The sequence below is a fragment of the Ovis canadensis genome, chromosome 18, assembly GCF_042477335.2.
Source record: "Ovis canadensis isolate MfBH-ARS-UI-01 breed Bighorn chromosome 18, ARS-UI_OviCan_v2, whole genome shotgun sequence".
In the NCBI taxonomy this organism is placed as follows: domain Eukaryota; kingdom Metazoa; phylum Chordata; class Mammalia; order Artiodactyla; family Bovidae; genus Ovis; species Ovis canadensis.
The window spans coordinates 34,403,887-34,423,034 of NC_091262.1; the positions used below are offsets into that span (position 1 = coordinate 34,403,887).

Consider the following 19,148-nt stretch of genomic DNA (forward strand, 5'->3'; position numbering starts at 1 on the left):
TGTCTGGCACTCTAGTCCTCAAAGAATTTCTTTTCAAGCAGACCCCTGATTTTATCTAACAGGTGGACTTCTCAGGAGAAGTTCCCATCTCTTCCAGTATTATCTGGCATAAAAAAATTTAAATTAATGGAATACAGCTCAGTCTTGGAAGCACTGTCTGGAGTATCCATGCTCTTCCTTACCCTCCATCACATGAGCAGCTGGGAGCACGTGAACAGCAGAATGAATGTGGCCGTATTCCAGGTTTCTTGTTCAAGTTCTCATGGAGGCAGATGTTCCCGATTCAGGGTGCGGGGCCAGTGTTTCCTTGCCCCTAGCATAATATCAAAGACCTCTATTCCGAGTGACTAGAGATTCATGAGTTGCCTACTTTTCTCCTTCATGCTGTAAGTTTTCTACTCAACATGTATGGTTAGACAAAAAGGGGGGAAAGCACTACCCGACTCTGTATTAAAAATATGACAACCGTATTCTTGGTCACAGTTCCTATTTTGGGACAGAGGCACATTCCAAAGCTATTAAGTAAGGCCCTAGCTTTCTGGGCTTCTCACTGTTTCCTTGGGCAGAAGAGAAGAACTCATTGAAGTCAAAAGCAAAGGCAAGCCAGGCAGCAAATCAAGCACAGAGATAGGCAGTGGGGAAAAAATTACAGTTGCAAAGTGCATGTAGTTTGGGGAGGTACAGACTCCTAAACAAAGTTTAGTGACAAATTCAGAAAACTGTCATTTAGACATAAGAGATACTAGCAATCGGTGAAAATCTTTCTTGGAAATAACGCATGATAAAATAATCTATAAATGTGGTCTTCTAAATCTCACGCAGAAGACCAAGGCCACTGCCCTCTCTATTATTAACTAATAGTATTTGGATAAAAGGGTATTGTTTCAGGGCTGGCAGAGAGCATGCTGTGCCCAAGTGCTGCACTAGCTAAGGTTTATGACCTTGGGAACAAAATTCCCTCTCACTTTCAAGTTCTGAGAGATGACTGCCACAGAAGCCACAAACTATGACGAACGAGCATACATAAACAGAATTTAGCTAGCGGCTTGGGAAGGAATCAGTTATCTTTACACCCTAGTTCCCTTAACTCAGTCCAGCTCCCAAATCCCTCGGTCCATGCTCCCATGCCTCCCACGATCTCAGATTACCTTATGGATAATTATGATTATATTTTATACGCAAAAAAAAAAAAAGCTTAGAGAGGCTGAGGGAAAGCCAAGGATCACAGATCAAAAGAGCAGTAGAGCCAGAGCTTGGACACCCAAGCCACACTCTTCGGCATACCACAGCTTACCCCTGCCCAGGACCTAACGGAGGCAGGGGCTCAGGGCAAGTTCACCTTGCAAGCTGCTGCCATGACTCCAGGAGACGGGAGAATGAGGTGGGAGAGGGTCAGCAGATGCTGTCAGCTCTGGGAGAGAGCTGAAGGTGGAGATAGATGGAATTTCTGAAGACCATCTGAAGGCACAAGAGAGGCTGTTCTGAGGTCTCTGTGGAGACTCTAATCCATGACTCAAGCCCTGACTATTTTGGGATCGTCTCTGAGAGTCCATGATCATGGAACTAAAGCACAGCAGCCCTCCTTCAGTGAGGGGCAGTGGCCGCGTGCAGGCTGCCCAGACCTCAGGGCCAAAGCTGAGGGGGTTCCACCATTACCAACTGGGCCACAGTCTTCTTCTGCGGAGAGGCCAACTCACCCATTTCCACTCTTTGTAAGCTTCATACAGAAATACGTTTCTGCCACCACAGTGGTTGCAAGAAATTTATGAATGTATTTATTATCTATCAATTAGTGAGAGGAGAAAAAGAAGAGTAGTTAATCCTCTCTTAGAGGAGGGAAGGAACAGGAGAACACAAAGGCCTCACAGGTCAGTTTGTTCGTTCAGATGCCCACCGGCATATGCGTGTGTGCGTGCGTTCCATAATTTAAGGATAAGCCCTTCTGCACAGCCTTTCAGGTTAACCACCAACATTTACTGTGTGGAATTCTGCCAACTGGAGATGTGTGATTTTTTCAGGCACCCTCTTTCAAAATGCATGTGCCTCAGAGTAGTGAAGTGGAAGTTAACATTTTTTATTTTTTTAAATTGAAATACAGTTGATTTACAATGTTGTGTTAAGTTTCTGGTGGGTAGTAAAATGATTCAGTTATACATATGTGCATTTTTTCATATTCTTCTCCTTTATGGTTTATTAGGGGATACGGAATACAAGTTCCCTGTGCTATACAGTAGGACTTTGTTGTTTATCTATTTTATATACAGTAGTTTGTATCTGTTAATCCCACTCTCCTAATTTCTCTCTCCCCCACTCCTTCTCCCCATTAGTAACCATAAGTTTGTTTTCTAAGTCTGGGAGTCTGTTTCTGTTTTCTAAATAAGTTCATTTGTATCATATTTTAGATTCCACATTTAAGTGATATCATATGGTATTTTTCTTTCTCTGACTTGCTTCTACTTAGTATAATAATATCTAGGTCCATTCAAAAATTTTTAATATAAATTTAATCAGAATATATCTATATATTTATTTATTTGGCCACACGACTGGCTTGCAGGATCTTAGTTTCCCAACCAGGAATGGAATTGGGCCCTTGGGAGTGAAAGCGTGGGGTCCTAACCACTGAGAATTCCCCCAGAACACTTTTCTTATAATCCAAACAAGCACCTTAGCCAAGACACAGTGACCTGACTGGCTGATGAAGGAAAGCAGGGAGCACAGATCATCCGAAAGCACTGGGTGTTCAGGGGCACGTGCAGCCTTAATCTAGGGAGTGCCTACTGAGACTTGAAGGATGTGTGACTGCGAAAGTGAATCTTCCGTTGTGTTTTATTTTATTTCATCTTAATTAAAGATTTAAATATGGCTAGTGACTACCATGGGCTTCCCTGGTAGCTCAGCTGGTAAAGAATCCGCCTGCAATGCAGGAGTCCCTGGTTCAATTGCTGGGTCAGGAAGATCCCCTGGAGAAGGGATAGACTATCCATTCCCGTATTCTTGGGCTTCCCTCGTGGCTCAGATGGTAAAGAATCCGCCTGCAATGCAGGAGACGTGGGTTCGATCCCTGGGTTGGGAAGATCCCCTGGAGAAGGACATGGTAACCCACTTCAGTATTCTTGCCTGGAGACTCCCCATGGACAGAGGAGCCTGGTGGGTTATAGTCCACGGGGTAGCAAAGAGTTGGACATGACTGAGCGACTAAGCACAGACAGCACAGCAGTGACTACCACGCTGGACAGCACAGGTCTTGGCAGGGTGGGGAGAACGTGAAGAGCACAGGGGGAAAGAAAAAGAAGTCAAAAGTGATAAATACAAGTTCTTCCTGTCTCAGAACTGTAATTTGTTGCTATGTTATTTTATCACATACAACTCAAAGAATGCTTTGACAACTACCAAAGACATATACCAACTCCAATCAGTTTTTGTGAAAATTAAATAATCTTTGTAGTGAGCTTAATGTGGTGTCTGGCACACAGCCTACACTCAACAAGTGTTGGCTATTATTAGTAGCATTTTAAGGTTCATGTTGCTACTTAAGTCTTCCATTTGTTTGAATTCAACCAATAAATCTTCTGTCAATCATTTTTGAAAGAATCTTATAAAAATTTTAAAGGAAATGCATCAATGGAAAGCCATTAAAATCGAACCAGGATTTGCAATTTCGGCTTCTCCTACATACTTGCTACAGGAACTGTTGGTTTCACTATACCCCTGTGTATTGGGAGTGGGTCTCAGAAAAATCAGCTTCCACATCTGGCCCACATCTTGCTACCTGCAACAGGGTTTTCTCCCATCAGACTGTTTCCTAAATTAGTTAGATCTTATAAACTCTCAGTTACAAACAAGATGACCCAACTTTTTAAAAATGAAGTCAGAAATGTCAAACGTGTGATTAGTTTTTAGTGATACAGTTTGAAAGAACTAGATGAGTTACGTGAAGGTTAGGAAAGGACAGAGTTGCGCCCAGAGAGTGCTGTACAAATAGATGCCCTCTGTCTCTCTCAGTAGCTGCCTGACAATCAGGCTGCACAGTGAACAGGAGCCCTGGCTGTCATGCAGGCTGAAACACGCCAGAGACCAGCTGGCCCTCCCCGGACCCTCCGAGAGAGGGTATCACTCAGTTCCTCTCTCTGCCTTCCATGCACACAAGCCAGGCCCGGCCCAGAAACAGGAGGGCTGTGACCCTAGCCATTCCTGACTGATGACCTGCCTCTTGCTAAGGACTATCAGAACATAGCCTGAAAAAGCTTACTTTGGTTTACTCATCAGGTAAGTTTGTGTTCTCCGAACAAGAGCCCAATGGGTTAGATGAAGAGTATACTTTCAGATCCTCCATTAGAATAGAAAATTAGTCTTTAACCAATACTAACACAGTACTATGCTTACCAACTGGAGAAGGCAATAGCAACCCACTCTAGTGCTCTTGCCTGGAAAATCCCATGGGCGGAAGAGCCTAGTAGGCTGCAGTCCATGGGGTCACTAGGAGTTGAACACGACTGAGCGACTTCCCTTTAACTTTTCATTTTCATGCATTGGAGAAGGAAATGTCAACCCACTCCAGTGTTCTTGCCTGGAGAATCCCGGGGACAGAGGAGCCTGGTGGGCTGCCGTCTATGGGGTCGCACAGAGTCGGACACAACTGAAGCGACTTAGCAGCAGCAGTAGCAGCATGCTTACCAATTAATGTATTAAAGATCAAGTAGAACAGCAGAAGTGAAAACATTCTGTAAACTCCAAAGGATCTATAAACAAACAGGAAGTGGGCTGTGTTTAAATGATACTTGACTCAAGAACCTCCGCTTCTGCACCATGTTCATGGATTGGAAGACTCAGTATTAAAACATCAGTTTTAGATTCACCATCATTATAGAGTCAATGAAATCCCGTCTGAAATCCCAGCAGACCTTTCTGTAGAAGTCAATAAGCTAAATCTAAAATTCTACGGATAAGCAAAGGAACTAAAATAAGCAAAAAAAACTTTGAAAAAGACCAAAGCTAAAGGACTCCTGTTACCTGATTTCAAGTCTTCTTGTAAAGGTACAGCAATCAAGACAGTGTGATATTAGTGAAATGATGGGCATAGAGACCAGTGGAACAGAAGAGAGAGTCCAAAAACAGACCCACACATATACGGTCAACTGATTTTCAACAAAGGAGCCAAAGTGGGACTTCCCTGGTGGTCCAGTGGCTCAGACTCTGCACTCCCAATGCAGGGCCCCAAGTTTGATCCCCGGTCAGGGAACTAGATCCCACATGCCACAACTAAGATCCTACATGTAGCAAGGAAGACAGAAGATCTCGAGTGGTGCAACTAAGATCCAGTACAATCAAATAAATAAGTAAATAAAAATATTAAAAGGTGCCAAGGCAATTTAGTAGGGAAAGGAAAGTCTTCTCAACAAATGATGCTCAATAATTCAACATCCATATGCAAAAAAGCCTTCCAACCCACTCTTTGCATCACATTAAAAAAATTAACTTGAAATTACTGAAGTATAAAACCTAAAACAATAAAACTTCTGAAGAACACATTGGAAAAAAAATCTTTCTGACCTTGAATTAAACAAAGAAGTCTTAGAGACAATATAAAAGATAAATCATAAAAGAGCAAATTTTGATAAATTGGACCTCATCAAAATGTAAAACTTATGCTCTTCAAAACTTTAAGAAATTAAAAGATAACCCACAGATCAGAACAAACTATTTGTCAAATACATATCTATTGAAGAAAAGGTATTCAAAATAAATAAAGAACTCTAACTATTTAACAATAAGAAGAAGAACTCCTTTTTAAAACTGGGCAAAAAATTTAAACAGACACTTCTTCAAAGAAGAGATAAGAACGGCAATAAGTGTACAAAAAGATGCTCAATATCGTAAGTCATCGCGTACTGTGCATGCTAAGTCACTTCAGCCGTGTCTGACTCTTTGCAATCCCCTGGACTATAGCCTGCCAGGCTTCTTTGTCTATGGGATTTCCCAGGCAAGAATACTGGAGTAGGTTGCCATGCCCTCCTAAGTCATTAGAAAAATGCAAATTAAAACCACAATGAGATACCACTACACATCCACCAGAATGACCAACTTTTTAAAACTGATACACTGCCACCACACACCCACTAGGATGACTACTATCCAAAAAAAAAAAGAATTCAAACAAAACCAGCAAATAGTAACAACAATGTGGAGAAACTGGAACCTTTGCACACTGTTGGCAGGAATGCAAAATGCTATAGCCACTGTGGAAGACAGTATGGGGGTTCCTCAAACCATTAAAGATGGGATTACCATGTGACTCAGCAATCCCACTTCTGGCAATGCATCAGAAAGAATTCAGAGCAGGATCTCACAGAGGTGTCTGCATACCCATGTTCATAGTAGCATTATTCATAATAGCCAAGATGTAGAAGCAACCCAAGTGTCCATCAGTAGATGAATGGATAAACAAAATGTGGCATATATATACAATGAAGTATTATTCAACCTTCAACAGGAAGGAAATCCTGTCACATGCTACAATATGAATGAGCCTCAAGGGCATTATGCTAAATGAGCCAGTCACAAAAAGACAAGTATTATATGACTTCACTTATATAATGTACCTAGAGTGGTCAGAGTCAGAGAGACAGAAGCAGAACAGTGGTTGCCAGAGGCTGGAGAATGAAGGAATCGAGTTGCTGTTTAATGGGCATGGAGTTTCAGTTTTATAAGATGAAAATGTTCAGGAGACTGGCTGCACAGCAACGTGTATATGTTCAACACTACTCAACTGCACACTTAACAATGGTGGCGATGATAAACTTCATGTTGTGCTTTTTTAATCATAATTTAAAAAAAAATAAACTGAAATACCAAGGGCTGGAGAGAGTACAGAGTCTCTGGAACTTTGCTGGCAGGAATGTGAAATGGTATAGCCACTTTGTACGGTAGTTTGGCAGTCTTTCACAGAGGTAAATATACACTTACGTTTGATCCAAAAGTTCCGCTACCAGGTGTTTACACAAAAACTGAATGTGAATATTTTCACTCACAACCGCCTCAAGGTGGAAACCATCCAAGTGCTCACCAAGTGATGAATGGATAAACAAATTATAGTCCCTCCCTCCAGTGGAATACTACTCAGCAACAGGGCTCCCCTGGTGGCTCAGTGGCAAAGAATCCGCCTGCCAATGCAGGGTGCTTGGCCTCGGTCCCTGAGTTGGGACCATCCCCTGGAGGAGGAAATGGCAATGCACTCCAGTATTCTTGCTTGAGAAATCCCATGGATAGAGGAGCCTGGTGGGCTACAGTCCATGGGGTCACAAAAGACACATGGACACAACTCAGCGACTAAACAACAACTGATAACTGCAATGCAGTGGGTTGAATCATGTTCCTCCAAGATTTGTTCAAGTCATAACCCCAAGTACCTGTGAATGTGACTTTATTTGGGAAGAGAGTCTTTGCAGATGTAAACATGTTAGGATGGGGTTATACTGGATTAGGGTGGTGTCTTTATAAGAGAAGGAAGCGGGTATCCGAACACAGGCAAACAGGGCGGTCATATGGAATAGAGATCAACAGGGCAGTGACAGCACGCAAGGCAAGGGACCCCAAGGACTGGTGGCAGCCAAGAGAAGCTCGGAAGAGACGAGGAGATAGATTCTTCCCTGGAGTCCCCAGAGAGTATAGCCTTATGGACTTGATTTCAGACTTCCAGCCTCAGAACTGTGACAGAATCCATTTCTGTTGTTTAAAATGTAAGCCACCCAGTTGGTGGTATTTTGTTATGGCAGCTCTAAGAAACACATACATGCTACAATAGAGGTGAGTGAGTCTCAAATGCAATTTCTATGTCAACAAATTCTGCATCTGACTGCATTTGGAGGACACTCTGGAAGAGGCAAAACTGCAGATCAGTGGTTCCAGAGGCAGGAGGTGGGGATGGAAATAGATTACAAAGGGATGTTAAGGGAACTTTTGCAGGATGATGAAACTGTTCTTAACTTGGGCTGTGGTCGTAATTATACAATGTAAAACTATAAATCTTAGAGAGGTCAGGGCTTTCCTGGTGACTCAGTGGTAAAGAATCTGCCTGCCAACTCGGGAGACACAGGTTCAATCCCTGATCTGAGAAGATCCCATGTGCCTCAGAGCAACTAAGCCCATATGCCACCACTACTGAGCTCATCCTCTAGAGCCAGATAGACAGCGTAAGCCCATCCACTCTAGACGCCGTGCGCCACAAGAGAAGCCACTGGACTACTGAGCCCACATACAGCGTAAGCCCATCAGCTCTAGACGCCGCGCACCACAAGAGAGGCCACTGCAATGAGAAGTCCACACACTGCAGCCAGAGATTAGGCCCCCGTATATACAAGTAGGTACTGTACATAAGTTAAACTCTAGCGCTGTTTGCTTAAAAAATAGTTTATGGTTCTGGGATTCCCTTTTTTTCTCACTTTGACAAGACTCTTGGGAAGGGGCTCCTATCAGCCTAATCAGGGAAAATGTGAGGACCAAAATACTAATAATAGTTAGAGATTACAACCCATCAGATAATATAAGAAATCACTACACCCTATATATATGTAGAAATAAATAAATGTATAAGTTGAAAGTTTGATGAGAATCCTGATAAATTACCTCCTCACAAACTGCTACTGCTAAGTCACTTCAGTTGTGTCCAACTCTGTGTGACCCCATAGACAGCAGCCCACCAGGCTCCCCCGTCCCTGGGATTCTCCAGGCAAGAACACTGGAGTGGGTTGCCATTTCCTTCTCCAATGCATGAAAGTGAAAAGTGAAAGTAAAGTCGCTCAGTTGTATCCGACTCTTAGCGACCCCATGGACGGCAGCCTATCAAGCTCCTCCATCCATGGGATTTTCCAGGCAAGAGTACTGGAGTAGGGTGCCAAAATACGTATTTAATTACAAAGAAGAGTAACTTTAGAGTGGAGAAGACTGACAAACGCCACCTGAATCAAGTGATAAAAGTGAACATCATGTAAATGAAACATCACTCACTTCACTGGATACAAAATTAAAATCAATTTTGGCTATTTCTGCCAAAGACACATAATCTAAATCTAATCTTGAAGAAGCATCAGACAAACCCCAATCGAGGGATATTCTGCAAAAGAACTGGCTTGCAACCTTCAGAAGTGGCAAGGTCACACAATTTGAAAATGATTTTTTTACTGTCAAAAATAAAAAACGGAAGAATTGTCCAGAAGGGGCTAAAGACAATGTATGTGCTCTGAACTCGATCCTTTTGCTGTCAGGGACAGTAACGGGACCTCTAGGGGAAACCTGAATGGGGTCTCAGGATCAAATACTAATAATGTGTCCTCAGCCATACCACCCTGAAGGTGCCCAAGCTTGTCAAATGGTAGTAACACATCACTGTTAATTTCCTGATTTCACGGCTCTACTCAGCTCATGTAGAACAATAGCCTTGATGGTGGGAAATACACACAGTCAAGTATTTGGGGCTGACAGGGCATGAGATCAGCAACTTATTCTCAAGGGGAAAAATATAGCTATTTTTACTGTGCTCCCAACTTTTCTCTAAGTTTGCAATTGCTTCAAAGTTTAGAAATTACTCAAAGAATCCTGGGGAGCCCAGGGCCTGTCACTTTGTCCCATCCAACATACCAGGGGAGGGACAGTACAGTTTGCTCTGTATTCCTCCAAGGCTGATAGGAAAGTACCACAAAACTGGAATCTCAAACCCAGTACCCCTTGGCGATGCCCTATTTTCTGAAGCACGAACTCCAGCGTAAGGTAGAGATCTACTTTATTTGGATACTGAATGACCCAACGGGCCAAGATGTAAGATAGTCTGACTGCTAGAAGTGGATTTCTAATGCAGGCAGTGTTGCGGTGAGATCCCAAAGTCATTATGCTAAAGACAAGACTCCAGTGTACTAAGGCACAAACCGGTTCACAGAGTACTTTTTCTACCCGCCTTATACCTAAGAGTTTCTATCAGCACTCTCAAATGCAAGTCTCCATTTAAATAATATTACTTCTGCTTTATGGGACATCATCAAACAAGTGAACCAGATTTCGCCACAGAGAAAGAAGACAGTACTTTTAAAATGGAGAGGCATCCAAATGAATACAGTTATACCTCATTTTAAAGTTTATATACCAGATTTAACACTTAATCTTAAATTGCGTTAACGAAAATGTCAGGCTCCTAAGTTTTCAGAGACTAGGATACCTAAATCTAATTCAGATTTCAACAACAATATCATATACCATTGTCCAAATCACTGATTCCACATTGTTTCGAATAAGGCTTTTCAATAACATGAATGATTAAAGCGCTCTATGACACTACTCCTCTAAACAAAGTACTGACCACTTATCTGTGCCATAGATTTGTCCTGTCCAATATGGTGGAAGCCAGTCACATGAAGGTGGTGAAACATAACTGGTACAAATTAAGATGTGTTTTAAGTGCAAAATACACATGAGATTTCAAAGACTTCATTCAAAAAAAGAAGAGGATGAAATATCTCATCAATTTTTTAATACTGATTATATGTTGAAATAATATTATTCTGGATACACTGGGTCAAATAATTATTGAAATTACTTAAGCAATGTTAAAATTAAGTACATTGATTTCTTTCTCTTTAACATGGTTTAAATGAAGGAATGTTTAAATGACATATGTAGCTCACAGTGTATTTCCACTGGACAGTGCTACATTGGACCATTTGTGAAACGAATAATAATGGATTGCCCAGAACACTATTGAACTTTATCCTTTGATATCTAATCTTTTCAAGGAAAATTTTTGCCTCTTTTACACTCCACTCAGTTCAAAGAAAGTATAGTAAGTATTGGGAATTCCCTAGTGGCCCAGTAGTTGAGACTCTGCTTTTACTGCTGAGGGCCTGGGGTCGATCCCTGGCCATGGAGCTGAGATCTCACAAGGTGTGAAGGAAGCAAGTGTCTCCAGTACCTGGAACTCTGGGGCACTGCTCCGCAGCTGGCTCACGTTGGGCAAGGATCCTCCGTGGTACTGTGTAAGGCGCAGCTGCTGAAGCTTCTGAAACTGAACCTGGGGACAGAGAGATTTCAAAGCTGTTGAGACATGACAGCAAAGATCTGAAAGAAGCATCAAAGTACAGTGTTATGCAGCGACATGGTTCAAGAGTGAAAGTCTTGGTTTCAATTTCTTCTCTACTTAAAACCTTCCAGTTTCCGGGGCTTTCTGGGTTTTGATTCGTCTATTTTGGGGAAGGAATTTATCCATGTCATGTCCCAGGCATGACTCAAAGACCTTCTTGCACAGACAGTCTTTGAGTGCATGTGTGTGTGTGTTGAGGGGGGGTGGGGGAGGTGGCGCATGCAGGCACAATCTTTAACAGCAATAAAAGAAATTTAAAAAAAGTAAGCCACTGCCCATGATCCTAACATACTATCCTCCCTTCTCCATGCTCTTTTCCAGTCTCCATTTACTTTCAGGTGTAATAGCTGCACTGGGACTTCCTGGTGGTCCAGCGGTTAAGGATCCTCCTTCCAGAGCAGGGGACAGGGGTTCGATCCCTGGTTAGGAAACTAAGATCCCACATACTGCAGGGCAACTGAGCCCACACTATAACTAGAAAAAGCCTGCATGCCCCAACAAAGACCCAGCACAGCCAAAATTAAAAAACAAAACAAAACTGCACAGTGGTGATCACAACATAGGCACAAGTCTACAAGCTTGCATCACAACTCTTTTTCTATGATATTATATAAGCATTTTAAATGGCTACATAACATTTCTTCTTCTGCATTCCTGACTTAGAATACATTTCAAAGAGTGATTACTAAGTCTTGGGTTTGGGCTCTTAGATGGCTCTCGACACACATTGCCAAAATGCTTTCCCAGAGGGTATAGCAATGTATATGTGAGAAAACTGTTTGGCCAAAAACTCACTAACATGGGATATTATCCTTAATTAGAGGAAAGAAGGAGACCAATTCAACAGGTATAACATAGTGTCCCACTGTTTTAATATGCTTTTATTCTATAAGTTCTTTCTTGCTTCATTTTCCAAAAGGCAGTAAACTGGTTACGGTCCTTAATCCCAGAGTGGTCCAATTTGATCTTTGAGAGTTCTGTTTCTAAAACAATAAATTACCTCGGTGGTTATATAACCCTTGGCACTTGTAATTCATGTAGGGAAGAAGGGGGTAGCTGGGAACCCTGAGGCAGAGTTTTACCCTTTCGTTACTTTCTCTGTCTTTGCCTAATAATCATAAAAACTACCAGATATGAGCCCCTAAGATGAGCCAGAGGCTGTCCTCAGATGCTATGCCCACTTTATCCCTCACCCTCTCAACAACCAAGGGAGACCAAGTGATCCTGCCTTTACAACCCTGGAAACCCAGACTTAGGGAAGGTCAGAGACCTGCCCAAAGTCACCCAGTTAGAGGAGCCTGAGCTATGGCAAACTCAAAACCCACATTCTTATTTCTGCCATGTTCCTCTCCTGTGATCCATTTCTTCCTCAATGATCACACTATTCACATGCTCAGGGAAAAGTGACCAAAAGCTTCACCGAGCCTATGGCGAGCTCTGGGTTTTTGTTTTTACATTTATTATGAAAACTTTCAAATACATACAAAATAGCCGTCTATGGGGTCGCACAGAGTCGGACACGACTATAGCGACTTAGCAGCAGCAGCAGCAGCAGCAGCAGAGATGAGTATAATGAAACCCCATTTCTTCATCTTCCAGTTCCAACAACGATCAACTTACATCCAACCTTGATTCATCTTTATCTCCTTCATTACCCATTACACTCCACTGAAAGCCAGACAGCCTAGCATTCCATATTTCAATAGGTATCTCCAAAGATAAGGGCTTATATCTGTCTGGAGGTTATAAAAGCATATCATATAAAATCCTTTGGCAGCCTTAGCTTCCTTATACCCACAGTACTTGATTTTTCAAAAACATGGCACAGGGAAATGGTAATAATCTATTAATCAAAACCCAGATCTGAGAGTCAAATACGAGAGGGAGGCCATGGTGAGCTTTTCCCATCTATCAGCTAAGTAATCAGTATAAAGTCTCAGCTTTTAACATTCTCAACCGGAAACATTCGACTCTCTGTCCTTGAGATTCTCTAGACAAAATTTTCAGCCCCCTTAATCTAAAGCTTTTGATTCCTTCTTCCATCAACCCATCTACTTACTCACTTACATAAAAATGGTAAACTGTGTATTGGGTACAGTGCCAGGTACCAGCTTACTAAGATGAATATGTGCCAAAGTCTCTACCTTCAGGGAGTTTTCACAAAGGCTTAAACTCTTACCCAAAAGCCTTGACACTTCAACCAAGCTGAGCTCTGGATCTAGCTAGAGATGGGCCTTCAGCCGAACTGGAGTCCCTCCCCACGTCTCCTGCATCTGCTGGCTCTACCAAAATGTCCATTCCTAGAGTTTTCAGAGATGGCTGCACCACAGTAAAAAAAAAAAGAGCGCTGGATTTGGAATGGGAAGACTTGACGTCGTAACCTGGCATTCCCATGTGGTTGCACAAACCACTTTGCTGCCTACTTCACACAGATGATGGAAGGATTAAGTCAGAGAACAGATGTGACAGTGTGTGTAAAGGTCTGGGACAACTGCTCAAAACGTCATTAGTGCTGATAGCTTCAGCCATCTCCTAAACTACTGAGTAATTCTGAGGCCCTCCTCTTTTGAAACTGAGAACCAGTAAGCTAGAAAGAACCTTAGAGATGGTCTCCCATACCATCATGCTTACTGATAAGGAGAATGAGGATCAAAGAATGAGTAGCCTGAGACAGAGGACTTGGACCATCAGGCTACAGGCCATGGTTAGCCTAGAGAGTTCTGTTCGACCCACATGGAACTGACACACTCGATGTTTTAAATTTTAAAACATTGCAAGAAGGCACAAAAATCTGGATTTCCATCTTCTCTTGACTGAAAGATCTGACGAACACTAAACCCATACTCTTGCCTGGCAACAAGGCATGGAGCTGCGAGGCAATGCATGGAGTTCAGACAAGGCTTGGGTTCTCCAGCTTCCCCAAGTCCTCACTGTACCCTGTTATCCTCCACTCTGGCCTGAGATCAGTGACCGTTTACCACCTCATTCCTGATCCCTCCATTCATTTTTTTACCTCACCTGGTACCTTGAGTTAGCAACTTTTAGCCTATAGGCATACACTTTATTTTTTTCAATTTTTTAAAAAGTCTAAAAAGTTTTTTATTTTATATTGGACTATAGTTGATTTACAATGTTGTGCTCGATTCAGATGTACAGCAAAATGATTAATTTATATATATACATATATTCTTTTTCAAATTCTCTTCCCATTTAGGATATTACAGAATATTGAACAGAGTTCTCTGTGCTGTACAGTAGAGGTTGGTTATCTTTTTTTTTTTTTTTTGGTCTCATACTTCAGTGGAATTTCCTCCAATGTCTATAAGAAATGAGATCTAAGTCTCACCGATTCGTTTTTGAAAAAGTCTTGTCAAGAGTCAACACAATCCCCCCCAAAAATCCCAGCAGGCCTCTTCACAGAAACTGACAAGACAATTCTAAAATTTATGGATGAGTGAATGAGCTAGAGTAACCAAAGCAATTTTTAAGAACAGTAAAGACAGAAGACTTAAGTTACCTCATTTTGAGACTGATTATAAAGCTATCATAATCCAGACAGTGCACTACTGTTCAAAAGAAAGATGAACAGATCAGCAGAAACAGGAGAGAGTCCAAGAACAGACCCACACGTATATGGCCAATTGACTTTTGACCAAAGTGTCACAGCAGTTCAGTGGAGAACTGTTTTCGGCAGATGCCACTAGTACAACTGGGTATCTTAGTGGGGGAGAAAAGCAGCTGAGCATATAGACATTCAGTGTGACAACCATCATCAGACCCTAGAACTGCCTCTTACTGGCCATGCCACCTTCCACAAAATGAGGAACACTGTAGACCACACAGTCCATAGGGCTGCTGTGAGAACTCCAGGAGACAATGAATGGAGAGTGATCAGCACAATGCCTGGCAAAGCGATAACACTCCACAGTCAAACCACACCTAATCTTTATCCTCTCCTCTCTCTGCTCCTCTCTCAGAGGCCTCACTATACCGTATCTATTGCCTGTTTTAATGCAAAACTGATGTGCATGCATGCCCAGTCATGTCTGACCTTCTGCGACCCCAAGGACTGCAGCCCACCAGGCTGCTCTGACCATGGGATTTTCCAGGCAAGAATACTAAAGCGGGTTGCCACTTCCTACTCCAGGGATCTTCCCGACCCAGGGACTAAGCGCACATCCCTTGCATGTTCTGCACTGGCAGGCAGACTCTTTACCACGCACCACTTGGGAAGCCCATGAAAGTGACAGTTCCTCCCAAATATTCAAGCAAAATTAACATTCCAGATTATGTGGCATTTATCCTGGGGCTTCTCAACACTACCAGTTGTCCTTCAAAGCCAGACTTCTTAAGCAGGTTCCCAACCCTTTCCTGCTTCCTTCATTCAAGCCCTCAGTGCCTCACAAGTTCCCTTCCACCCAGTATGCTGTGGATGTGGTGGCTCTCACCAAGGCCACCAACAACCTCCAAACGACTAGACCAGAGGCTGGGTCTTTATCACATCAGACTAGCCAGCAGCACTGGGCTTGGCTGGTCCGCCCTCCCTTCTCTGAACCATGACCCTCCTGGTTTTTTCCCTACTTCTCTGTCTACCCTTCAGTCATCTTTGCGGGCTCATCCTCCTCTGCTGTCTTGTCCGACTTTGTGACCCCATGGACTACAGCATGCCAGGCTTTCCTGTCTTTCACCATCTCCCAGAGTTCATTCACACTTGTGTTCACTGAGTCAATGATGCCATCCAACCGTCTCATCCTCTGTCGCCCCTTCTCCTCCCTTCCTCCTGTCCCTCTCCTTTAAATGGTGCAGCTCCTTGGACATCTCCTAGGCCCTTTGCATGTTTCATTCTGCAGCAGAGTTACAAACTCAAGAGCGGAGGGGTGCCAAGTATGGAAGGCAAATAAGCGAAGCAGGCTAGAATCACTTGTGAGGAAACCACAGAGAGTGAGGAAGTCTGTGGCAGAATGAAGGGCATGTCTAATGGGGGCAGCTGCCATTCAGCAGTCATGCAGAAATGGACAGTAAGTGTTGTTAGATAATCTCATTTTTCAAAAGAAGCCAGAGTCCAGATTTTAATGTAAAAATCTCAATATTCACTGTTGGCCCTAATTAAAAAAAAAAAAACATTTGGGGCCTCCCACCAAAGAAATTAAAAAAAAAAAAATCACACAGCCAAATTACAATTCAGGCCACCAATCTATAAGATCTGTTCTAGAAATTCTTTCTAGGCAGCAGAATCTATTCCTGCTGCTACCCAGCAAAGAGACCCGCCCGCCCCCGCCCCCCCCCCCCCCCCCAGCTAAGACTTCCTTCTTGAGCTCCAGAAGCGAACAGACAACTGTCCGCTGAACCATCTCTACTTAAGTGCCTCATGCTCACCTCAAACTCGGCATCTCCTGACACCGAGTCTGCTCCCGACTTGCCCCTGCCAGCACTTCCTCTCTTAAAAGAAGTGAAGTGGAAGTGTTAGTTGCTCAGTCGGTCCAACTCTTTGTGATCTCAAAGACTGTAGCCTGCCAGGCTCCTCAGTCCATGAATTCTCCAGGTAAGGATACTGGAGTGAGTAGATATTCCCTTCTCCAGGGGCATCTTCATGACCCAGGGATCGAACCCAGGTCTCCTGCATTGCACATGAACTCTTTACCATCTTAGTCACCAGGGAAGCCCCTCTCAACAGAGGACACCCTGAAATGGCTCGGCTCTGAAAGCTGGAGATCATTCTCGAGTCCTCCCTCTCCCTCAGCTCCCTCATCCATTCACCATTCTGGTCCTTTTTGCCTTCTAAGAATCAACCTGTTCACCTCACTGCATCCTTGCATTCCCACCATCACACCTCCTAGACTCTAAACCATTTCCCTGTGACTTCGCCCTCTGATCTATCCTATTCGGGAGTTACAGTCATTCTTTTAAAACGTAAATCTCTCCTGGTTCAACCCCTTCAGTACCTTTCCATTGTCCTTGGGATCAAGTCCCAAATTCCTGAGAATGCCTCATCTCAAATTACCCTCTTCATTCCCTTGCTGCACCTCTGTCCCTGTGCCTAAAACATTCTGCCTCCTTCAACACACAAGTATATACCCTCAAACACCTTCTCCACTCCCATTAATTCTTTATGACACTGTAAGAGGTGAGGACTCTCTACCATACCCTCCCAGCTGTTCCCCTTTCATAATATTCATCAAAATGTGAGCTTACTTGTCAAATGAATGTCTTCCCCATTAATCTTCGTCTTCCATAGCATCCCTACAATCTATTAGGAGACACTACCGTATTACTGTCTGGAGAAGGAAATGGAAAGAAGTATTCTTGCCTGGAGAATTCCACGGACAGAGGAGCCTGGCAGGCTACAGTCCATGGGGTTGCAGAGAGTCGGATACGACTGAGCGACTTCACACTACTGTATCCCCAGGGTCCATCCTACCCCACACCCCCTCCCACACACACAAGAGACTCAAAAGGTGTTTGCTAAACAAATTAACAAGATCTCTGAAGGGAAGTACCACATCTTCACCTCCTCCCACCTTTCACTCCACCCCAACATCTCCCCACTGGGCACTCAAGTACTGACAAATTAATGAATGAACAAAGGAACAGCCTCTTTCCAGGCCTATCTGCCTCTGCTTTCTTCCTTCTCTTTACCATCATCACTGAACTGATCCTCCTAGCATTCTCTTCTCAAAAATTATCCACTGCTTCCTGATAAGGCTGCACCCCTAAAGCTAGAGTGGAAAATTCTCCATAATCTAATCTATCCCACCAACTAAACAAATAGGATTTAGTTCCAACTCTGATTATAAGGAGAAAGACTCAAAGCCCAGCACAGACTCAGGAAGGAAAGAGTACCTAGGTTGATTAGCAATGTCTGTTCCATCCATAAGCATGACTGCCATGGGCTGGTGATGGAAAATCAGTATATGTGCCATCAGATTATCGATAATCTGCTGAACAGGATAGATTCTTTTCCATCTGAGATCTTTGGACCCTTGGAATTTGGGACATATGCTCGGGGAATCAAAGAACTCTCTACGAAAAGTACTTCAGCTTTGTAATTTCATTATGAAAGTTATTCCTAAAAATGTAAATAAGCAAAAATTACTAGGCAAATTCAGAATTATCATTTGCCTTTGTGTTTATGAACACAGAGGACCCAACTAGCATTCATTATTTTACTTGCAATTGGTAGACAGTAATAGGCAGAATTAACATGTAAATAATGTCCTGTACAAGGTGAAGGACAAAATGACATCATAAGTTTATGGTAATTAGAACAGAGAAAAGTGGTGGCTGAATTGAATTATCATATAAGGCACAGTTGGTCAGGCTTGCTAAACTCCAGATAATCTGAACTATAGGGTTTAACATGAGATTCACACTGAAAGCCTCAATTCAGTTCAGCAAAACAGCATTTATCACATTAACTTAATTCCATTTGAACTCACTACATTTGTAACTTTGAATTTATTGGTACCTATATTTTAGCTAATGGTTATATCACAGTTAAAGCAAAGAATTTTACATACAAGTTTACATTTGAACATATTTAAGTAACATAATCAGACTCACTTCAGTGAACACAGGACTTGTGAAAATTAACTGCCTTTGAAAGAGTCTGTACATTACGGCCTCCTTTGTCTGAGACACTTTAAACGGGATTCATGAATTGGGTGAGCAAGCAGATCACCTCTAGATATACATACAGAATGCATGTATCTGTACACATAAAATTTATGTATTTAAACAACACAGGCCCCAGCATTAATTCTCAGCTTTCACCCTGTCATGTTCCTCAATGTGATGAGCTTGACATGCTCATCCCGGGACACAACCAAGGTCACAAATGGACACCAGGCAGGTCATAAATGAGTGAAACCAGCCAGGACACAAGGGAAAAAAAAATTCTTGAAATCCTGTCTTTTTAATCTGCATATATTTCTTCTCATGATGATAGAAAAGTAAGCATAAGAAATATTTCTGTTTCTCCTTAACTTCACTAAAAAAAAACCAAAACATCAAAAATATGATAAAT

The 19,148-nt window shown here is 42.6% G+C and overlaps 1 protein-coding gene across 4 annotated transcripts in view; it reads right to left on the reverse strand.

Annotated features, from left to right (window-relative positions):
- The window catches only part of CRTC3 (CREB regulated transcription coactivator 3), a 96,866-nt gene that overhangs the window by 75,793 nt on the left and 1,925 nt on the right, over window positions 1-19,148 (reverse strand). For all 4 annotated transcript variants that reach the window (XM_069560355.1, XM_069560356.1, XM_069560354.1 and 1 more), the window contains exon 2: window positions 10,958-11,056. In XM_069560355.1, the coding sequence (XP_069416456.1) occupies window positions 10,958-11,056 (99 nt within the window). The remainder of the gene's footprint in view (window positions 1-10,957; window positions 11,057-19,148) is intronic.